Genomic DNA, 21577 nt, shown 5'->3' with positions numbered 1-21577 from the left:
GCAGTGCAATAGTGACTGATGTCAATGCAAGTCATTAAGCATTTTTAATAACAAATAACAAAAGGACTTTGTCTGCATGTGTAGTAATTCTGTTTTACTTCCATTCCCAGTTAGAGATGAAGTGTACATATTTGTTGGGAGCAGCAAAAAGAAAGCTTCAGCAGCAGAGGAATGAGGATGCAAAGAGACAGGGTTCCATTATGAAATTTTTCTGTGACTATCGGAGAGGGGAGATCAGGAGAAAGTCTGCCTTCAGGACAACACAATGGTTCTGCATTACAGTCTGACCACTGTGAGGCCAGCATCCTTTCAACAGAAAGTGACCACTCTTGCGGCTACACCACAGGCTACCTCCTGTGGACCTACAGTCATTACCATGGGTGAAAGCATGGCAGCAAATGCAGATTCACCTGAGGTGTTGCTTGGATCACCAGACTTTGATACATAAGGAGCCCATACTTCTGTAGTGACAGATGTGGCCTATGACTTGCAGGGAATGTCAGGTACATCTTTGGAGGATCTAGGGACCTGGCCAGACATGATTAGGGATGAGTTATGGGTAGCTGCCATTCACCATGGACCTGTGCAAGTGGTGTTACCACAGTTTCCAGTCAATGAGCAGAAAAGAAGATTTACATCTGAGAACTATTTCCATGTGCTACCTAATGGAGAGAGAACAAAAACACACTTGGCTGACATATTCGGCCTCAAAGGACGCACTGTTTTGCTTTGCATGCAAATTGTTTGGACATTCTAACCATCTTCTCAGGTCAGGTGGTTACAAAGCATGGAGAGAGATGTCCAAAGCTTTACACAGCCATGACCGAGCACCAGAGCATGATGAAGTGGAAGGAACTGGACTATAGAATAGAGTAGGCAGACTATGGATAAGAGACAAGCAGTGGTTGAAAAGGAGATGACTCACTGGCATGGTGGGTTAGAATGCATTATTGCTGTTGTCCAGTACTTGGCAGAACGGAACATGGCATTCCGTGGTACAACTGATACCCTGGACACCTATGGCAATGGCAACTTCTTAGGTCGAGTGCAACTTTTGTCGCAGTTTGACTCTGTCACGGCTGAACATTTGCGTCACATTCGGAATAAAAAGAGATAATGGATCACTATCTTGGGAAGGACATACAGAATGAAGTTATCCAGCTGATTGCAAATGCTATTTTAAAGGATCATTGTAGGGAAGGTGAAGGACGCTAGGTACTTTTCTGTGATTCTTGACTGCACGCCAGACATCAGCAATCAAGAGCAAATGACTGTAGTAGTTCGGTATGTGGATATTTCACAGACTGCAGCCACAGTTCATAGGTTCATAGGTTCATACTAGGCTATCTGCCCAAGGGCATTTATAAGCCTAGCCCATAGTTATGTGGCTTTCGCCACCCCTTTAGTTTGAAGAAAACTATGCCTATTATTTTGCTGTGCCTCTGTCAAGCAGTGACACTGAAGTAATCCCTGGGGTATATCTGCGATCTCCCATCCATTGGTCAAGATTCCTCTTGAACAAGGCCAGCGAGGTGCTCTGCCTCACATGTACCGGGATTTTGTTCCACAGCATAGGGAGTCTCTGGGTGATGAATCTGTCCCTCCAGCATGTTCTATTAATAACCATGTCAAGGTTTTAAGTCTCCCGCCCTTGTGGTTCTGAGGGATCTAGATTTTTTGAGGTGAAGCATATTCATCAAATCTGGGTTTGACATGGCCTTATATGTCAGGCACAGGTCACCTCTGAGCAAGCGGTATGCGACTGAATAGAGCTGGAGTTCTTTCAGTCTGGCAGCATAAGACATATTTTTGAGACCCTTTATCCTTTTGGTGAGGAGCTTTTGGGGCCTTTCCAGCTGCTGCAGGTGTTGGGTCAGATACATTCCGAATGGGGCATTGTACTCAATCATAGGTCTAATGAATGATGAGTACAGGGGGACGATGACCTCCCTAGATCTAGATGTGAATCCTTTCATGATCAGGTGGGCAATGTAGAAGGTTTACCTAACTACTTTGGCAACATGAGTGTCAAACGAAAGGTTACTGTCAACCTGGGTCCCCAGATCCCTGATGACTTCTTCTGTGCTCAGTGGATTGCCACCTATATGGTAGCTAGGGTAACCTTGTTTTTCCCGAAGGGTATGACTATGCATTTCTTGGCGTTTAACTTTAGGCCATGGCTCTGGCACCAGTTATCCGTTTCTGTGAGGCCCTTCTGAAGGATATCTGTGTCAGATGTGTTTTACTATGGCCAGTTTGCAGTCATCTGCAAACTTTGTCAGCCATAACCCTCCTGTGTTTGCTTGTACTTCAGAAAAGTAGATGCCGAACAAGAGTGGTCCCAGGACTGAGCCCTGTGGGACACCACTTGTGACAGGCTTTGAGTCTGACATGGCGCCAGCAACTCTGACCCTGTGGGTTCTGTCACTTAGCCAGTTTGCAACCCATCTTGTGATGTATGGGTTTACATTTAAGCCGATGAGTTTTTGATGATACCTGAGTGGGGTATTGTGTCAAGGCCTTTGCCAGGTCGAGGTAGGCTGTATGGACTGCCTTGCCCTCATCAATGGCCTTGGTGACTGTTTCAAAAAGTCAACCAAGTTTAAGAGGCATGATCTGCCTTTGACAAAGCCAAACTGGGATGGATCCAAAGTCTGCAAGTTCCCTATGTCTTTATTTATGAGTTCCATTATGATCCTCTCCATGGCTTTGCAGATAAGGCTTATCAAGCTAATGGGATGGTAATTTCCAGGGTCGGTGGAGGCACCGCCCTTATGAAGTGGGACCACAGTCGCCATGCGCCACTCCTTGGGTACGTATCCTGAGGTGAGGCTAAGATTAAACAGCTGTCCTAACTGCGGGTTTAATTCCTCATTGAGTTCGTGGAGCACACAGCCGGGGACACCATCCGTCCCATGGATGCTGTGTTTTTGCCTTGGAGAGAGCAGTTCTCACCTGGGCTGGAGATGTTTGGGGGCTACAATCCTCTGGTATAGATATCTCCTTTGGGGAGAAGTTTGCACTGAACCTGTCAGCCAGTATGTTGGCAATGTGTGTAGGTTCAGTAATCTTCACATCATTTTGAACTAATTCCGAGCATATCTGGGAGTTTCCTCCTAGGTTTCTAACATAGCTAAAGAAGGCCTTATGATTGTCTTTTGAGTCCTTGGTGATTTTTCTCTCAAAATTTGCCTTGGATGATTTTATGAGAGCTCTTAGTTTTTTACTTATAATGATCAAAGGTGTCTTACCTTTCAAGGATTTTGCTCTATCTTGTAGTAGCTTCCTCCTTTTGTTGTAGAGCTTGTTTATGGCTGGGGTCCACCAGACTGGACGCTTGCCTTTGGTACAAAGAGTCTTAGTTTTGTTTGGGATTGCCTGATCCATGCAGTCCTGTAGGTGCTGGTAGAAGGCATTTGTAAGTGATTCAGCGGTTTGAGTAATGTTTACCACTGGCTCAGGGGCCTTAAAGGAGACCACACTAGTTTTTAGAAGTGTGAAGTCGGCTTTTGAGAAGTTTTTCACTGTGGTCTTTTTTATTTCAGGTGGGGGCAGGGTGAGGACCTCCAGCGAGATTAGTTTATGATCTGATCTCACCAGTGAGGGGTATACTCCCGGTGTTGAACATTGTGATCCCATATTCGTGATGATGAGATCAAGTATGTTTTCTCCTCTTGAGGAACATTTTCTGGGATTTGTGCCTGTGAATGACACAACTGGGGCAGGACTTACAGAAGCTCTTCTTCAGACTCTTCAAAATCATCAACTGGACATTAATAACTGTCGAGGATAAGGATACGACAATGGCAGCAACATGAAGGGTAAACTAGCTGGAGTGCAGGCCCGGATAACACAGATGAATTCAAGGGCTTTTTATGTGTCGTGTGCCTGCCATAACTTAAATCTTATAGTTAGTGATGGAGCACATTCATCAGTACAGGCAGAGTCATTCTTTGGATGTCTGCAGAACATTTACATAGTCTGTTCAGCATCAACAAGCAGATGGCAGATCTTGAAATGGCACATAAATGTCACTGTGAAGCCACTGTCGAAGACTTGCTCAGAATGCAGGTTAGACTCTGTCAAGGCAGTAAGATTTCAGTTGAAGGGAGTCATTGAGGCATTACAAAAGACAGGGCAAGCAGTACGTACAAATGATGCTGCAACATATCAACAAGCAAGACGATTGTTCTCAGAACTTATGTCATACCACTTCATTGTATGTTTAGTGGTTTGGTATGATGTGCTGACAGAGGTAAATCATGCAAGCAAAGTTCTGCAGAGTCCATCTATTGATATTTCGACATGTGTCAAAGTGCTGGCATCCACTATGGACCTGCTAAAGAATTACAGAGAAATGGGATTTCAACATGCCATAGGCGAAGCCTCCAAGATAGCAGAAGAACTGGATGTTGGCAGCACATTTCAAGAAAAAAGAGACAGAGGAAAGTAAAACGGTTCTTTGACTATGAAGGAGAAGATGAGACTGTACAGGATCCAGCAGTAAAATTACATGTAGAGTTCTTCAATGTGCTACTGGACACAACAATCCAATCGTTTACTGACCGGTTTCAGCAGCTTTCAGAGTTTGATAAGGCCTTTGGATTTTTATCAAATATTAAAGCCTTGAGTGATGTTGCAGAAGACACACTGCTGCAACACTGCAAGGCTCTGAAAGAACAACTGACTGACAGGATAAGTGGCCACTGTGATATTGATGACTGACCTTAGACATGAACTTAAAAGCCTTTCTCAAATGATTAATAATGAATCATCACCACTGACTGTGTTAAATTTCCTTCTTCGCAACCACTTGCAAGGCATATATATATATATATATATATATATATATATATATACATATATATATAAATACTTATGTTTCACTGCGCATTTATTTGACTGCACCCGTTACAGTGGCTACTGCAGAACACAGCTTTTCTAAGCTGAAGCTCATAAAGACATACCTGCATTCATCAAGGAGTCAGGAGAGACTCTCAGGCTTAGCTGTGCTCTCAACTGACCATGAAGTAGGACAAAGTGTATCACATGGCAGCCTCATTGAAGACTTTGTCCGGAAGAAAATTCGTAAGATCCCAGTAAAACTGTAGGTTAGGTATGTGCTCATATTTCCTTTCCAGTAATCTTTTATAATGCTGTCAGGCAGTAATTTCAGGTAGTACCTTAGTGTGGCTTGTATGCTGTGTATTCACTTTTTGTTTGCGTACCTCCAACAGGTAGGACCATGAGGATGGAACTAACAGGATGTTAGGCAAAGGAAGCTAGGAGCGGCAGGACTCATCGGGAGAGGCAGGGTAGGGGCAGGACTCGTCAGGATGGTAGGACGGTTGGGAGCGGCAGGACTCATTGGGGGGCTAGGACAGAAGCGCAGGAAGAACAGACAAGTGGCAGCAGTCAGAAGCTGAAGAAGTAAATGCATATGGAAGATGAATGACACACTGGTCTTCACCTTTTTCTCTCTAGGTTGGAATCTGCCTGTCTCAGACTTACTAATCCCCATTACTCTCTTGTGCATGGGTTTGAGTCTGCCTCAGGCTCAGTAACCCCCATGTCTCTTTTGTGTGTTTATTTGGGTTTGAGTCTGTCTGCCTCAGGCTCCATAATCCCCATGGCTTTCTTTGGGGTTTGTTTGGGATTGAGTCTGCCTCAGGCTCTGTAATCCCCATTGCTTTCCCTTGTATGTTGTCTGTAGTCTTCTCTGTGTCCCATAGCTGTGTTGTGTACATCTGCAGTGTGACTGTTCTGCATGTCAGTAATTGCCTTGACTGATGTCAGTTTATCTAATGCTGTTTAAGTCTTGCTATATTGCTGTCATTGTCTTGTGTTTGAGAGTGGTGTCTGTTCTGTTTTGTGGTAGTGCTGACTTAACTTTGTGTGGGTTTATGTTCAGTCTTATAGTATATCTGTCCTGGTCTTGTCGCTGTACTTGTGGGGGTGGGTGCCTCTGTCCTGTGTCTGTATGGGTGTTAATGTTCAGTCTTGCTGTAGTGCAGTCTTTATCATGTGTGGGTGTCTGTCCTGTGTGCAAGTGTCTGTTTCAGTGTGCTTCTGTCCTATGTGAGGGAGTCTGTGTCTTTGTGTGTGTCTGTGTGGGAGTCTGTCTTTGTCTCAGTCTGTGTGGGTGTCTGTGTCAATTTGTGTAGGTCAGTCGGTGTGTGGGTCAGTCGGTCTTTGTGGGAGTCTGTGTTGGTGTCTGTGTCTTTGTGTTCCTCTGTGGGACTGGCTACCTTGATGCGGTACAGAGGCTTGTTGTAATGTAACAACATTGCTACTGAATGCCAGTCAGTGTGGGTGTCTTTGTGGGGAGTCAGTGTGGGTGTCTTTGTGTACCTCTTTGGGACTGGCTACCTTGATGTGGTACAGAGGCTTGTCATAATGTAACAACATTGCTACTAAATGCCAGCTGTAGCTCTCTATCTCATGGCACAAAATCTGGACAAAGCCACAGATAATGGGGTTCCAGCCTCAAAGATTTGGGAAAATTTTAAATATTGCTCTTATAAACTGAAAACGTTAGAATAAAAGGTCTTACAATGCATGTTCTGAAGGGTATATGAAGTTAAACTGAAATGCCTGTCATTTAAATGAATTCAGTCATCAATGATTTGCCACAAACAAAATCCAGAAAATTCCAAATTGAGGAACAGAACAAACGAGTCACATCTGGACATTCTTTGAAAATCTGGGCAGTTGAGTATGCAGTCAGTGTCTGCATCTGTGAGTGGCTACCTTGCTGTGGTACAGGGGTTTCATAATGTCACATTGGTACTAAATGCCAGTCAGTGTGTGCATCTGTGAGTTGCTACCTTGCCGTGTGCACCTGTGAGTAGCTACCTTGCTGTGGTACAGGGGTTTATCGGAATGTAACATTGGTACTAAATGCAAGTCAGTGTGTGTACCTGATTTGCTATCTTGCTGTGGTACAGGGTTTGTCATAATGTAACCTTGGCACTAAATGCCAGTCAGTGTGTGCGCACCTGTGAGTAGCTACCTTGCTGTGGTACAGGAGTTTGTCTTAATGCAACATTGGTACCAAGTGCCAGTCAGTGAGTGTACCTGAGTCGCTACCTTGCTGTGGTACAGGGGTTTGTCTTAATGCAACATTGGTAATAAGTGCCAGTCAGTGTGTGTACCTGTGAGTAGCTACCGTACTGTAGTAGAGGGGTTTATCTTAATGTAACCTTGGTACTAAATGCCAGTCTGTGGCTTGGCACATCAATTCTTAATAATCTGAATGTAGTGACACTAGTGGTTAAATGGTGCTGGATGAGCTTGACAGGGAAAGGGGTGCAATGGCAATGTGGTCATGCTTGATGTTCTCTTGAGTAGGGCCCCTAACTTGAACCTTGCTGGGGGCCCCCAAAATGCTAGCTCCGGCCCTGCTTAATTGCAACCAAACCATCTGTTTTGATACCAAAAGCATTTTTCTATATTCTGGGTCACATGGTGGCCAGAGTGATGGTGGTTCTGATGAAAAATTCACAGCAGATTACTACAGTAAAACTGAAGAATTTATCTATGAAATCTAGATGGCTTAAACTCACACATTACTGAAACATTCCAGAGGTTCTTAGAAGGAGTCAGACTGTCTTTTCTGTTTCTAGGTACAAACTTACATGTAGGACAGCTGCATACCTCTCAACCTCTTGGAGCAAGAAATCTGGATAAAGCCATTAATAAAAGTGGGACAAAGGCCAAAAAATAGGGACATTTTTTAAATATTGCTCTATCAAACTTAGAAAGTTGACAGAATAACAGGTTTTGCATTAGCATGAACTTTCTGAAGGGTATGAAGTCTGAAACTCAAATGTCTGTCATTTTCAAAGTTGTCTTTAATGATGTCACTAATTTGCAGAAACACACAATTCTATGAAAAACAGACCAAAAATACAAGGCAAAAATCTGAACATTCTGTGAAAATGTGTACAGGTGAGAGGTATGGACAGCTGGAACAGCTGCACATTAATGGGTAAAAAAGACACAGACAGGGATGCAGAAGGTGATACAAGTGAGGGACTGCACTGAAAAGGTCTGACCTTTACATCATTAGAAACCACACAGTACAGAAAGGCTGCTTTATACTAACAGACAAGCTGGACAAGCAGCTCACTAGGAGTGTCTTGGTGAACAGGAATAACAAACACGGTACCAGTGTACAGAAGAAAGGAGGGGAAAAACAGACATGGTACCAATGTACAGGGGAAAGGAGGGGGAAAAACACACACACGGTACCAGTGTACAGGGGAAAGGAGGGGAAAACACACATGTCGCCAGTGTACAGGGAAATGAGGGGGAAAACAGAGATGGTACCATGTACAGGGGAAAGGAGAGAAAATCCCAGACATGGTACCAGTGTACAGCGGGATACTAGAAACAAATCGCAGACATGGTACCAGTGTACAGGGGAAAGTAGAGAAAAATACCAGACATGGTACCAGTGCACAGGGGAAACTGGTAACAAATCCCAGACATGGTACCAGTGTAAGGGGGAAACTAGAAACAAATCCCAGACATGGTACCAATGTACAGGGGAAACTAGAAACAAATCCCAGACATGGTACCAGCCAACAGGGAGAAACTAGAAACAAATCCCAGACATGGTACCAGCGCAAAGGGGGAAACTAGAAACAAATCCCAGACATGGTACCAGTGCACAGGGGAAACTAGAAACAAATCCCAGACATGGTACCAGTGTACAGGGGAAACTAGAAACAAATCCAGACATGGTACCAGTGTACAGGGGAAAGGAGAGAAAATCCCAGACATGGTACCAGTGTACAGGGAGAGGAAAGAAAAATCACAGAGATGGTATCAGTGTACAGGGGAAACTAGAAACAAATCCCATATATGGTACCAGTGTACAGAGGGAAAGGAGGGGAAAATCCCAGACATGGTGCAAGTGTACAGAGAAAAGTAGAGAAACATCCTAAACATGACTCTGACAATGGAACAGAGTTACATGAACACTATGTTAGTGGACACTATGCCTGCTTGGGAAATACAAAATATATCATAATGAGCCAAGTACTAAGCACAACAGCTGAAAGTGCCTTAAAGCGCAGCTACTGAGATGTACCAGTTATACAAGATGTCACTACTCTGCCCAAGCAGTACCTGTTCCTAAGCCAGTAATGCTATCTCTAAAGGCATAAAGCATTCCCAGCATATGTAGAAGGTCACCTTTACACAGGAATACAGACAAAAACATACACTTCTGTATGGCATTGCCTGACACAGTGTATGTGCACATGTCTGCTGCAACCAGCTCACAACCGAAATATTAAAACACCGCATAACTTGCTGATGTTACTGCTTGTGCACAGATGCTCTTGCACCAATGTGAAAATGTGGACTTTAGTTTCTGTTGTCTAAACAATCCAGACAGATGAACAGCTGTCTATCATGAAATTCTAAGCTGTAAATAGATGTACATGGAGATTTGCTGAAATGTGCGTTCCACCCCGGCTGGTTATGCATGGAATGTTGTGCAGCTCAGTCCTTGAAGCTGGGTACTAGTCATCCTGCCTCTGCAAGAAGTGGCGTGAGCAGAGTCCCTGGAGTAAAATAAAGCAGTGAAGTACAAAGACAAACACATGCACCAACTCACTGAGATCCAAACACATAAATGTCTGCACTACATGGCACTGTAGATCAGTGGGTACACAGGCTGCTGTGCTGTACAACCTTTACCTACTGTTTTCCCATTTCCTCAGCACTGATAGCAGTAATGAATGGCAAGAGTAAACCATCTGCCCCTGAGCTATGCATGTTTTTCTTTCTCTGTCCTGTTCCATACCGTCATCATCATTACTGAAACAAAGGCAACAAAGGTTGCCGTGCACCATAACCATGGGGTCTTACTATGATAAGTCACTCATTCATGGTACTATGTACACTCAGGGTGTGCTTTTGCCATATGGATTTTCCAAGGGCTCAAAGTCCCTTGTACAGGCAGAGTGCAGGGGCTGCTATGCTGGACACACTTTCTGCAGATATCCCATCAGTGTGCTCAGACCTTTATGTGCAGGACACAGGTTACCATGATGTCCACCCTGCCAAGAGATGACAGCTCTTCTGCCTCAATGTACTACCCCATATTGGACACATTCTTAGGGCTGTTAAAATGTGCAGCATTTTAGACTTAACATACACAACACTTTGCGCATTTCTTCCAATCAACAAACTGCACACAGAAAAGTATGCAATTCTGCTAAAAATCATGTAGCCATCGGTGCAGCAGCCAATAAATCATCTGCGCTGAATCTCATATAAAGGAAGTGTGTGTCTAGGATTCTGGCTGGCTGTACTGATCTCCAATAGCTCTTCTAGTAATTTGTAGAAAACAGTCATGGGAAAAACTTAAATACGCCAAGTTTGGACAAGCAAAGCAGAACATAAAGACTTGTGTTTTACTTCCTTACACAAAGACATTTGTCCCAGTGATGTTGACTGATTCTCCTTTCTTCTAGAATTATATTATAATACTTAATATTTATAAAAGTCTTACACATAATTCAGCTGAAGACCCAACAGAGGCTATGGTGACAAACTGAAGGCAAGTTTACAAAGGTATATCTTGTAGAACCAAACTTTATTTATGGCAGAAGGATATAAAGTTGCCAGTCAGCAGCTTTAAGCCCCCGAGTAGTTTTATATAATTTTGCAAAATAAATGGATGAAACTTCCCAGTCCTATCCAAAGTGCCTGCATGAAAATTGTTCCTTCAGGTGAAAAAGGAGTTTAGGTCTAAAGGTGCTGCTGTCTGGTGGGTGGTACAGGACAGTAGGGAGTTGGTTCCAGGTGGGCGAAACAAAATATTATCACCACATGCAAGACTTATTACAGACTTGTCTACATCTGTGGATCTGATCGGTGAGTATAGAAATTGTCATGTGGATAACATACAGGATCTGTAATGATATGTAACATAGAAACCATTTAAATCACATGCCTTGACTGAAACATGGTACCAGTGTACAGGGGAAACTAGAAACAAATCCCAGACATGGTACCAGTGTACAGGGGAAACTAGAAACAAATCCCAGACATGGTACGAGTGTATAGCGGAAACTAGAAACAAACCCAGACATGGTACCAGTGAAACTAGAAACAAATCCCAGACATGGTACCAATGTACAGGGAAACTAGAAACAAATCCCAGACATGGTACCAGTGTACAGGGGAGACTAGAAACAAATCCCAGACAAGGTACCAGTGTACAGGGGAAACTAGAACAAATCCCAGACATGGTACCCGTGTACAGGGGACACTAGAAACAAATCCGACATGAAACCAGTGTACACGGGAAACTAGAAACAAATCCCAGACATGGTACCAGTGTACAGGGGATACTAGAAACAAATCCCAGACATGGTACCAGTGTACAGGGGAAACTAGAAACAAATCCCAGACATGGTACCAGTGTACAGGGGAAACTAGAAACAAATCCCAGACATGGTACCAGTGTACAGGGGAAACTAGAAACAAATCCCAGACATGGTACCAGTGTACAGGGAAACTAGAAACAAATCCCAGACATGGTACCAGTACACAGGGGAAACTAGAAACAAATCCCAGACATGGTACCAGTGTACAGGGGATACTAGAAACAAATCCCAGACATGGTACCAGTGTACAGGGGAAACTAGAAACAAATCCCAGACATGGTACCAGTGTACAGGGGAAACTAGAAACAAATCCCAGACATGGTACCAGTGTACAGGGGGATACTAGAAACAAATCCCAGACATGGTACCAGTGTACAGGGGAAAGGAGCGAAAAACACCAGACATGGTACCAGTGTACAGGGGATACTAGAAACAAATCCCAAACATGGTACCAGTGTACAGGGGGGAACGAGAAACAAATCCCAGACATGGTACCAGTGTAGAGGGGAAACTAGAAACAAATCCCAGACATGGTACCAGTACACAGGGGAAACTAGAAACAAATCCCAGACATGGTACCAGTGTACAGGGGATACTAGAAACAAATCCCAGACATGGTACCAGTGTACAGAGGATACTAGAAACAAATCCCAGACATGGTACCAGTGTTCAGGGGAAACTAGAAACAAATCCCAGACATGCTACCAGTGCACAGGGGTAAACTAGAAACAAACCCAGACATGGTACCAGTGTACAGGGGGATACTAGAAACAAATCCCAGACATGGTACCAGTGTACAGGGGAAACTAGAAACAAATCCCAGACATGGTACCAGCGCAAAGGGGGAAACTAGAAGCAAATCCCAGACATGGTATCAGCCCACAGGGTGAAACTAGAAACAAATCCCAGACATGGTACCAGTGTACAAGTGAAACTAGAAACAAATCCCAGACATGGTACCAGTGTACAGGGGAAAGGAGAGAAAAATACCAGACATGGTACCAGTGTACAGGGGAAACTAGAAACAAATCCCAGACATGGTACCAGTGTACAGGGAAACTAGAAACAAATCAGACATGGTACCAGCGCACGGGGAAACTAGAAACAAATCCCAGACATGGAACCAGTGTACAGGGAAACGAGAAACAAATCCCAGACATGGTACCAGTGTACAAGGGAAACTAGAAACAAATCCCAGACATGGTACCAGTGTACAGGGGAAACTAGAAACAAATCCCAGACATGGTACCAGTGTACAGGGGAAACTAGAAACAAATCCCAGACATGGTACCAGTGTACAGGGGAAACTAGAAACAAATCCCAGACATGGTACCAGTGTACAGGGGAAACTAGAAACAAATCCCAGACATGGTACCAGTGCACAGGGGGAAACTAGAAACAAATCCCAGACATGGTACCAGTGTACAGGGGAAACTAGAAACAAATCCCAGACATGGTACCAGTGTACAGGGCAAATGGAGACAAAAATCCCAGACATGGTACCAGTGTACAGGGAAAACTAGAAACAAATACCAGACATGGTACCAGTGTACAGGGGAAACTAGAGACAAATCCCAGACATGGTACCAGTGTACAGAGGGAAAGGAGGGGAACATCCCAGACATGGTACCAGTGTACAGAGAAAAGTAGAGAAAAATCCCAGATATGACTCAGACAATGGAAGAACAGAGTTACATGAACACTATGTTGGTGGACATTATGCCTGCTGGTGAAATAAAAAGATATATCATAATGAGCCAAGTACTAAGTACAACAGCTGAAATTGCCTTACAGTGCAGCTACTGAGGTGTACCAGTTATACAAGATGTTGCTATCTGCCCAAGCAGTACCTGTTCCTAAGCCAGTAATGCTATCTCTAAAGGCATAAGGCATTCCCAGCATATGTAGAAGGTCACCTTTACATAGGAATACAGACATGCACTTCTGTATGGCATTGCCAGACACAGTGTATGTGCACACGTCTACTGCAACCAGCTCACAACCGAAATATTAAAACACCCCATAACTTGCTGATGTTACTGCTTGTGCAAAGATGCTCTTGTACTAATGTGAAAATGTGGACTTTAGTTTCTGTTGTCTAAACAATCCAGACAGATGAACAGCTATCTATCATGAAATTACATGGAGATTTGCTGAAATAGTAATACGTTCCACTGGCTGGTTCTGCATGTTTTCTGAGCTGTAAACAGATGTACATTTCTGAGCTGTAAACAGATGTACATGGAGATTTGCTGAAATGTGCGTTCCACCCCGGCTGGTTCTGCATGGAATGTTGTGCAGCTCAGTCCTTGAAGATGGATACCATTCATCCTGCCTCTGCAAGAAGTGGTGTGAGCAGAGTCCCTGGAGTAAAATAAAGCAGTGAAGTACAAAGAAACACACGCACAAACTCACTGAGATCCAAACACGTAAATGTCTGCACTACATGGCACTGTAGATCAGTGGGTACACAGGCTGCTGTGCTGTAAAACCTTTTCCCTACTGTTTCCCCATTTCCTCAGCACTGACAGCTCTTATGACTGGTAAGAGTAAACCATCTGCCCCTGAGCTATGCATCTTTTTCTTTCTCTGTCCTGTTCCATACTGCTAACATCATTTCTGAAACAAAGGCAGCAAAGTTGCCATTCTCCATAACCATGAGGTGTTACTATTATAAGTCACTCATTCGTGGTACTATGTACACTCAAGATGTGCTTTTGCCATATGGATTTTCCAAGGGCTCAAAGTCCCTTGTATAGGCAGAGTGCAGGGCCTGCTATGCTGCACACACTTTCCGCAGATAGCCCATCAGTGTGCTCAGACCTTTATGTGCAGGACACAGGTTAAAATGATGTCCACCCTGCCAAGAGATGACAGCTCTTCTGCCTCAATGTACTACCCCTTATTGGACACATTCTTAGGGCTGTTGAAATGTGTAGTATTTTAGGGTTAACCCGGACAACACTTTGTGCATTTCTTCCAATCAACAAACTGCACACAGAAAAGTATGCAATTCTGCTAAAAAAATCATGTAGTTATCAGTTCAGCAGCCAATAAATCATCTGCCCTGGATCTCATATAGAAGAAGTGTGGTGTCTACAATTCTGGCTGGCTGTACTGATCTCCAATAGCTCTTCTAGTAATTTGTAGAAAACAGTCATGGGAAAAACTTAAATACGCCAAGTTTGGACAAGCAAAGCAGAACATAAAGACTTGTGTTTTACTTCCTTACACAAAGACATCTGTCCCAGTGATGTTGAGTGATTCTCCTTTCTTGTAGAATTATATTATAATACAATATATTTATAAAAGTCTTATAGATAATTCAGCTGAAGACCCAACAGAAGGTGACAAACTGAAGGCAAGTTTACAAAGGTATATCTTGTAGAACCAAACTTTATTTATGGCAGAAGGATATAAAGTTGCCAGTCAGCAGCTTTAAGCCCGAGTAGTTTTATACATTTTGCAAAATAAACGGATGAAACTTTCAAGTCATACCCAAAGCACCTGCATGAAGCTGGTTCTTTCAGTTGAGAAAGGAGTTTAGGTCAAAATGTGCTGCTGTCTGGTGGGTGGTACAGGACAGTAGGGAGTTGGTTCCAGGTGGGTGAAACAAAATATTATCACCACATGCAAAACCTATTACAGACTTGTCTACATCTGTGCATCTGATCGGTGAGTATAGAAAATGTCATGTGGATAACATACAGGATCTGTAATGATATGTAACATAGAAACCATTTAATCACATGCCTTGACTGAAACATGCCGAGTGCATCTTTCAGAAAAGGAAGCAGGTGTAGAGTAGTTACTGTCTTTTTCAATTTTTCTAAAGAGTTATCTATACATTTCATTTGCATTAAATTTAGCAAATTTCAACAAAACAACACAAACAACTATACCTACAACTAGCATAACTATGTACACTGAATACAAAGTGTGTTGCCTTTATACAATTACTACCATGGGTATCTCAGAAATGCCAGCATGGAAATGAATGTCAATACGCTACTGTTACCCCAAAACACCCTGTGCCTGGAGTGTCTGCCTCTCTTCTTCCCACCCCAGCATGTCAAATTACGGCACAGCTCCTTCTATTCTAAAGTCATGATTATTCAGTAGAATAACTTATTATATTTGCCTGGCATGATACTGCTGTTGGGAATCCATGTTGTCTTGAATCAAAATGGGCCCCCTACTGAAATGTCACCCTCTCAAAATGCCGAGTGAACAAGCCAAAAAAAAAAAGACTGAAAACACAGGAGAGGAGCGAATCTCAAAATTTGCTCTTCTCTTTTAAACTTCTTTTTCAAGGGGGCAAGACCCTCTTGCATTCCCCATGTGAGAGGCAAGCTCCCTACACCTCCAGACATGCATATACCAACTCCAAGACTGCCAGATCTTGGAGAAAAAGGAATACTCTGAGAAATGGCATCTTGGACTTCGTATACAGAAGTCTGATCTTTTGGCCATTCAGTCTCTATATTACAGGACTCACTCTAGGGGGTCCTGATATCAAATAGTGACAAAAAAGGGCCCACTGAAACTTCTGCACCAATAAGACCCTCAAATCTTTTCTCACTACCTCACCAATGTTACACTTAAACTAACCTAACAGCAAACATCTGCACTGTGAACAGCTACTGTACTCACACAAGAATTTTTCTTCATCACTTGAAAACACAATCTGCAGAAGTTAATAACCCACTCTCTGAACTCCAAGACTATGTCTGAAAATACAGAACTTTATGTAAGCATTCACTACTCATTAAAAATACATAAACTTCTCAGCCTGAAAAAAACAGGAAGAAAGCTTACGATTCCAGCCCATGTCCCAATCAGTGAACCTGTTACATTATGAAGTGTCCCTTACCTTATACACACTGAGTGCCTCATGCAGGAACAGAAAACTGTGGCTGGAATGTCTGGGAACACAAAGGACACAAATAAAGGCCTCATCCTCCTGGCAAAACAGCTCCAATCTCTTTCTGTGCTCCCCACAGCACTGCTCTGTTCTCATATTTACAACACACTGATTCTGCATCTCTTCTTTCGGTCTGAAGTCCATTTCCTGTCTTATGTGCTCCAACTTCAGTCCCTGAGATCTTTAAAGTGCATGTGTCAGCACTCAAATTGCGCAGGTCTTTTTGCTGGGAAGATTCTGTATAAATTAAGATAATTGTTGCATTATTTCAAACTCTGTCAGTGTAGGCCCTATAGAACTGGTGTCCACAGCACAGAATCAAAACAGATGCAAGAAAAATGAATAAATAAACTGCAACATTAAACTTACAACCTACATTCAGAAATAAAAATGGGCTTTGTTTTCCTAGTTTCATTTTAAGAGCACAGGAAGTAGAACATGTCTGAAAATGACAACCTACATTTAAAGGGGCAATGTTCCGTTAAGGATTCAGAAATCTTATTTTATATCTGAAAGTGAACATTAGTCCCTTTAATGCAGTTTTTTTATTTTGGTGTTCAGATTAACAAATCCTCAGCAAATTCTGACTCAGATGTTAATTTGTTTGGATATATTAAGGGATTTTGAATATATGAAAAAAAGTAAACTTCTCAAGCTAAACTTTTAATTATTATCTCATCTCTTCTGTACTAGTAATGAATGTCCTCCTCTTTCATCTATTTTTATTTATTTGCACACTGATTACATTACAGGTGGGTTGGTAGTACAGGCAACTTTTATCTCCTATTTTTTTCATTTTTTTATTACAGACAGTTCTTTGAATTTAGTAATACCAAATAAGCAAACACTAGAATAAAAATAGTAGAAAAACAAAAATAAGTGAAATAGTTTAACATTAAAACAAAAACACTATACATTACGCATGCTTCAATCATTTCATGGATACGTGAGCTGGGCAAAAGGATTGTTTTCCTATAACCAGTCTTGACTGAGAAAGACTTAATGTGTTAAGCATAATAATAAAAATACATAATAAAGTAGACAAAAGCGATTCCGTAACAAAGCAGTTTAATTATTAACTGTAGGCTTCACACTAAGCAAAAGTGCAGCTTCAGTGAGAGAAAACTGCATCAGCTACATTCATTTATTTAAAGGGAGAGCGTCAAAGATGCAAATTATAGAACACTATAAACACACCAAAAAAAAGCATGTCTCAGCAGAGGTAAAATCATTTAATTTAATAACTCCCACAAAACAAGCTGATGTCATGAGAATACAGTGTTTTCACTGACTGTCAGCTTCTTCAGGTCATAAAAGAGTATAAAAACAACTTAAATAAATACTCTGAATGCATTCAAATTCAGTCAATAAAATACTTAGTTGCACACCATGTGTACTTCTCACTGTGCTCCCTCCATAGTGTTCACTGATTGCTTTTACAGAACACTATTTTTTCCAGAACCAGTGCATACTTTAAGTGGTATAAAGCAGATCCATGTTACTGAATCTGCACTTTTTGGCTTCATTTTTCTGCAAATTCACAGTTTTTGTTTCTAGAGCACCCCACTCTCTTACTCTGGCCACATAATACCACCCACAGTGTGATGTCATCATGCCCACCCCTTCCCCACCTTCAGTTCTTTAAGTACGATCCTTTTTGACCTTTCCCATGGCTGTTTTAGTTCTGTAGGGAAATAGATACTTCCTTGCTTAATTCTGATCATAGTGGCTTCCAATCCAATTGACTTACTTTGCTTGCGGTAAACTCAAGGTAGTAGTTATTACTGTCACTGTTTTGCAACAATATTAAAGAAAAAGCATTTATAGAAAATTTTGTCTGTATCAAATCATTGTTCCTTTCTTCATTTCAAAGCTATGTTTAAATATTGGTTTAATTGTCTTGAAACATTAGTAGAACAGCTGGCCTTGTATCAATATGTATTCTGTAAATGAGAAAAGCGATGCTCTAATGTATGGCATTATTGAATGTAATATTCCATGATTTTCTAGGAAATTGCACATATTGTGAGGGCAGACCCAACACTTATACAACTGTAGTCAGGTGTGTTCTGCAAAATCAGGGCCAATTGAGAGGTACAGTTGATTCTGATAATTCAAATTTACATGAGCAGTGTGAAAATGTTACCCTCTTGAGAAAAAACTTAAAGAAATTGTTGCAAACTGCCCAGCTGAAAGAGTTTCAGGTTCCAAGCATGAAAGAGAAAACAGAACAATTACTTTTTTTAGAAAATAGAGTTTTGCTTGCATGGGAAACATTTTAGCTGACAGTTTGCAACTACTTGATTTTGCTCTTGCGACATTTGTTGCATTGGTAGCTGAAAAGTGCAGGCTAAATTCACATTGCTTTAAAAAACAAAAATTCAGCACTCAGTCAAGATTGATGCCATTGGGGAGGTCACATAAAAATCTCACAGAAGGTATGAGTAATCAGCCTGAGAACTTCACAAATGCTAGCTAGTCTCTCATGCCGTAAATGCAACATATCTTTTTCTACAATATTACTTATGCCACACTCGTCATACTCATTGGTCAATATTTTTTTTTTGTTTTAAAAAGTCTGTCAGTCAGACTGGGCAGTCTGTTTTTGTTACCTGACATAGAAGGAGCTCTCACCTGCTTCATCTTGCATTGCTGTAGTAAGTAATTTAACTAGGGAATAGTATTCTTTAGACTAGTCAGGAAAATATAATGACATTAGTTAAGTACTATTCTTCTGTATCTGTGTGAATCTATTCATCTGTGTTATTTTAATATTGTCTGTGTCTGAAATTCTTACTGCAAATAGATATTTAGTATTTTCATGTTATTATTTACTATTAAATATATTTAAACATTTCATTATGGCTGGTACTTGAAAAATATTTAAGCTTTTAGAGTATGTGCATGTATTTATTTGGTGATAACTCTGGCCACTCTCAAAAGCCTTGCGGTTGGTGAAACCACCATTTGTATTAATATTAATTTCCCTCAGTATAATTGGGTACCCTTCTAAGAGCCATAAAGTAGCTGACTTTTTCATGTCTGGTGGTAGTGATAACTGTGATAACTACTTTATACTCTGGGCATAGTTGGGCACAGGGAACTGCGGTGGTGGTGCTGCGGTAGCGTTGTCACCTCACAACAAGATGTTGTCCCATTCGATTCTCAGCTAGAGCGTCTTCTGTGTGGAGGCATACGTGAATGGGGCGTGCCTTCGTTGAAGGTTGTGCGTCATGGCTGGTAACCCAGTACGTAAAAATCCACTACCAATCACTAGCGGACCGGAGTTCCGCTGTGGTGACCCCTAACTGGGAAAAGCTGAAAGACACAAACAAACAGCATTTAAAATATTATAAATTGACTATTTCTCTCCACTAGAACAGTACCTTACTGTACTGTCGTGGCTTCACTTTCAAAAAACTTTTATCCCACCCTTGCTGCAGTCTCCAATTCATTAATGACAACAAGGCCACTGAATACAGGTAGTTTTCTGGCCAGTTGCCTCCCCATACTGACATCACCGTGACTGTCCTAAGAACCCACCTATGCTGTGATGTCACAGCTTCCCTGGTCCTTCTCCTCTCCATTCAGATAGTAAACTCTAGAACAAGGAAAACAGTACATGAGTCAAGTTTCCTGCTGTGAGCTGTCTATCACAGCAGGTAACAGCTCAAATTACCCATAGCACTTTGACAGCTAGGGAAGTTAGGTGTGAAGACAGATGGGAAATGAGTCAAAGTAGTACAATTCAGGCTTCACAAATAAATGCAGTTTAGCCATTCTAAAAAAGAAGCATCAGTAAAAAGCCCTTTGAAAGTCTGTTCTGTGGCATTTGTACTGTTTGTGTTTTAAGTAGTCATTGAATGGCATGAAATGTTACTTAAAACTAACTGACTGAAAAACAGCACTGTTGTTGTTGTTGTATCTTTCGGCTTTTCCTGGTTAGGGGTCGCCACAGCGGAACTCTGGTCCGCTAATTATTGGCAATAGATTTCTACGTACCGAGTTGCCAGCCCTGACGCACAACCTTCAACGAAGGTACGCCCATTCACGCAGTGACAGGAGCTATAGGAAGAAAGAAGCCTGTGTGATGTAATTTTTTACAGACAAGCACTGCAATGTGGGATACCTAGAGGCAGACTAAACAATCAGAATTACTTCAAGATGCCAGACCCCATGTAGCCAGACTCAGAAATTACATATAAAAAATATTTAATAACCTTTAAATAGTCCCAGAGTGGTGTTAAAATGTAAGAAACACCAAACCATGATGAAATAAATATGTTTGTTGAGTCTGTGAGCACAGAGCACTTAAAACTAACTGACTGAAAGACAGCAGTGTATGCATGTAAAATCAATGCAGTGACAGGAGCTTTAGGAAGAAAGATGCCTGTGTGGTGTAACTTTTTATAGATGACCACTGCATTTTGGGATACCTAGATGCAGACTAAACAATCAGAATTGCTTCAAGATGCTAGATGTCATGTAGTCAGACTCAGAAATTATGTATAAAAATATTTAAAAATCTGTAACTAGTTCCAGAGTAGTGTTAAAATGTAGGAAACACCAAACCATGATGAAATAAACATGCTTTTGAGTCTGTTGGCACGATTCTCCTTTAATGAGATGATGCTCGCGGTGGCCTTATCATGTCTCTGAATCACAGAACATCACCATCATGCTGTTGAACAATGTGGCATTGCCCAGAAGTGATATTTTTTTGTGATTCCCAGCTACAGCATTTTCTGGAAAGGCTTGTGAGCAGAGTTATTTGACAAATGCTTTTGTCACTGACTGTTTCTCCAAAGGAAAATTCTATTTACAGAAAGAAAATAACTTTAACTATTTCAGATCTTTGCATAAAAGAAAACTCACAGCTAGGTCAGGAAGTAAGTGAATCGATGCAAAAAAAAATAATAAAGTTTCAGAGTATATTAGTAAATGATTTATTTAAACTTTAGCACCTTTGTCTGTATAAAAGTCTGAGAGATGCCTTCAAAACAAGATGTACAATAAAATCACTGGGTTAACTATATTAAAACTAATCAACGGTACTAATAAAACTCCAAAAATATGTTAAAATCTCACCTTATTTCCTTCAACATTATCTAATACAGAAAATATAAAAAGAAATGTTTATATAATATAATGCTTGTGTCTCTGTTTTTTACATAATTTGTATGCTCACAAATCCTATAATTCAAATTTCTGATCATTTGCCAATATAAAAACATTCACAAGAGTA

The 21577-nt window shown here is 41.5% G+C and overlaps 1 protein-coding gene across 2 annotated transcripts in view; it reads right to left on the bottom strand.

Annotated features, from left to right (window-relative positions):
* Positions 1-16753, bottom strand: part of LOC122813961 (nuclear factor 7, brain-like) — a 102308-nt gene extending 85555 nt beyond the window's left edge. The window contains exons 1-2 of one of the 2 annotated variants that reach the window (XM_044086511.1): positions 16709-16753; positions 16282-16569 (exon numbers count right to left, since the gene is read on the bottom strand). In XM_044086511.1, coding sequence (XP_043942446.1) covers positions 16282-16476 — 195 coding nt within the window. In that variant the 5' untranslated portion in view covers positions 16477-16569; positions 16709-16753. Of the gene's footprint in view, positions 1-16281 lie in introns of both variants that reach the window. The other variant, XM_044086510.1, reaches the window with a different exon arrangement.
* Between the last annotated feature and the right edge of the window lie 4824 nt (positions 16754-21577).

Source organism: Protopterus annectens, chromosome 10.part0 (genome assembly GCF_019279795.1).
Source record: "Protopterus annectens isolate FY-2018-M chromosome 10.part0, PAN1.0, whole genome shotgun sequence".
NCBI lineage: Eukaryota > Metazoa > Chordata > Ceratodontiformes > Protopteridae > Protopterus > Protopterus annectens.
The sequence above is the reverse complement of the archived record's forward strand: the minus strand, read 5'-3'. Positions and strand labels throughout refer to the sequence as shown.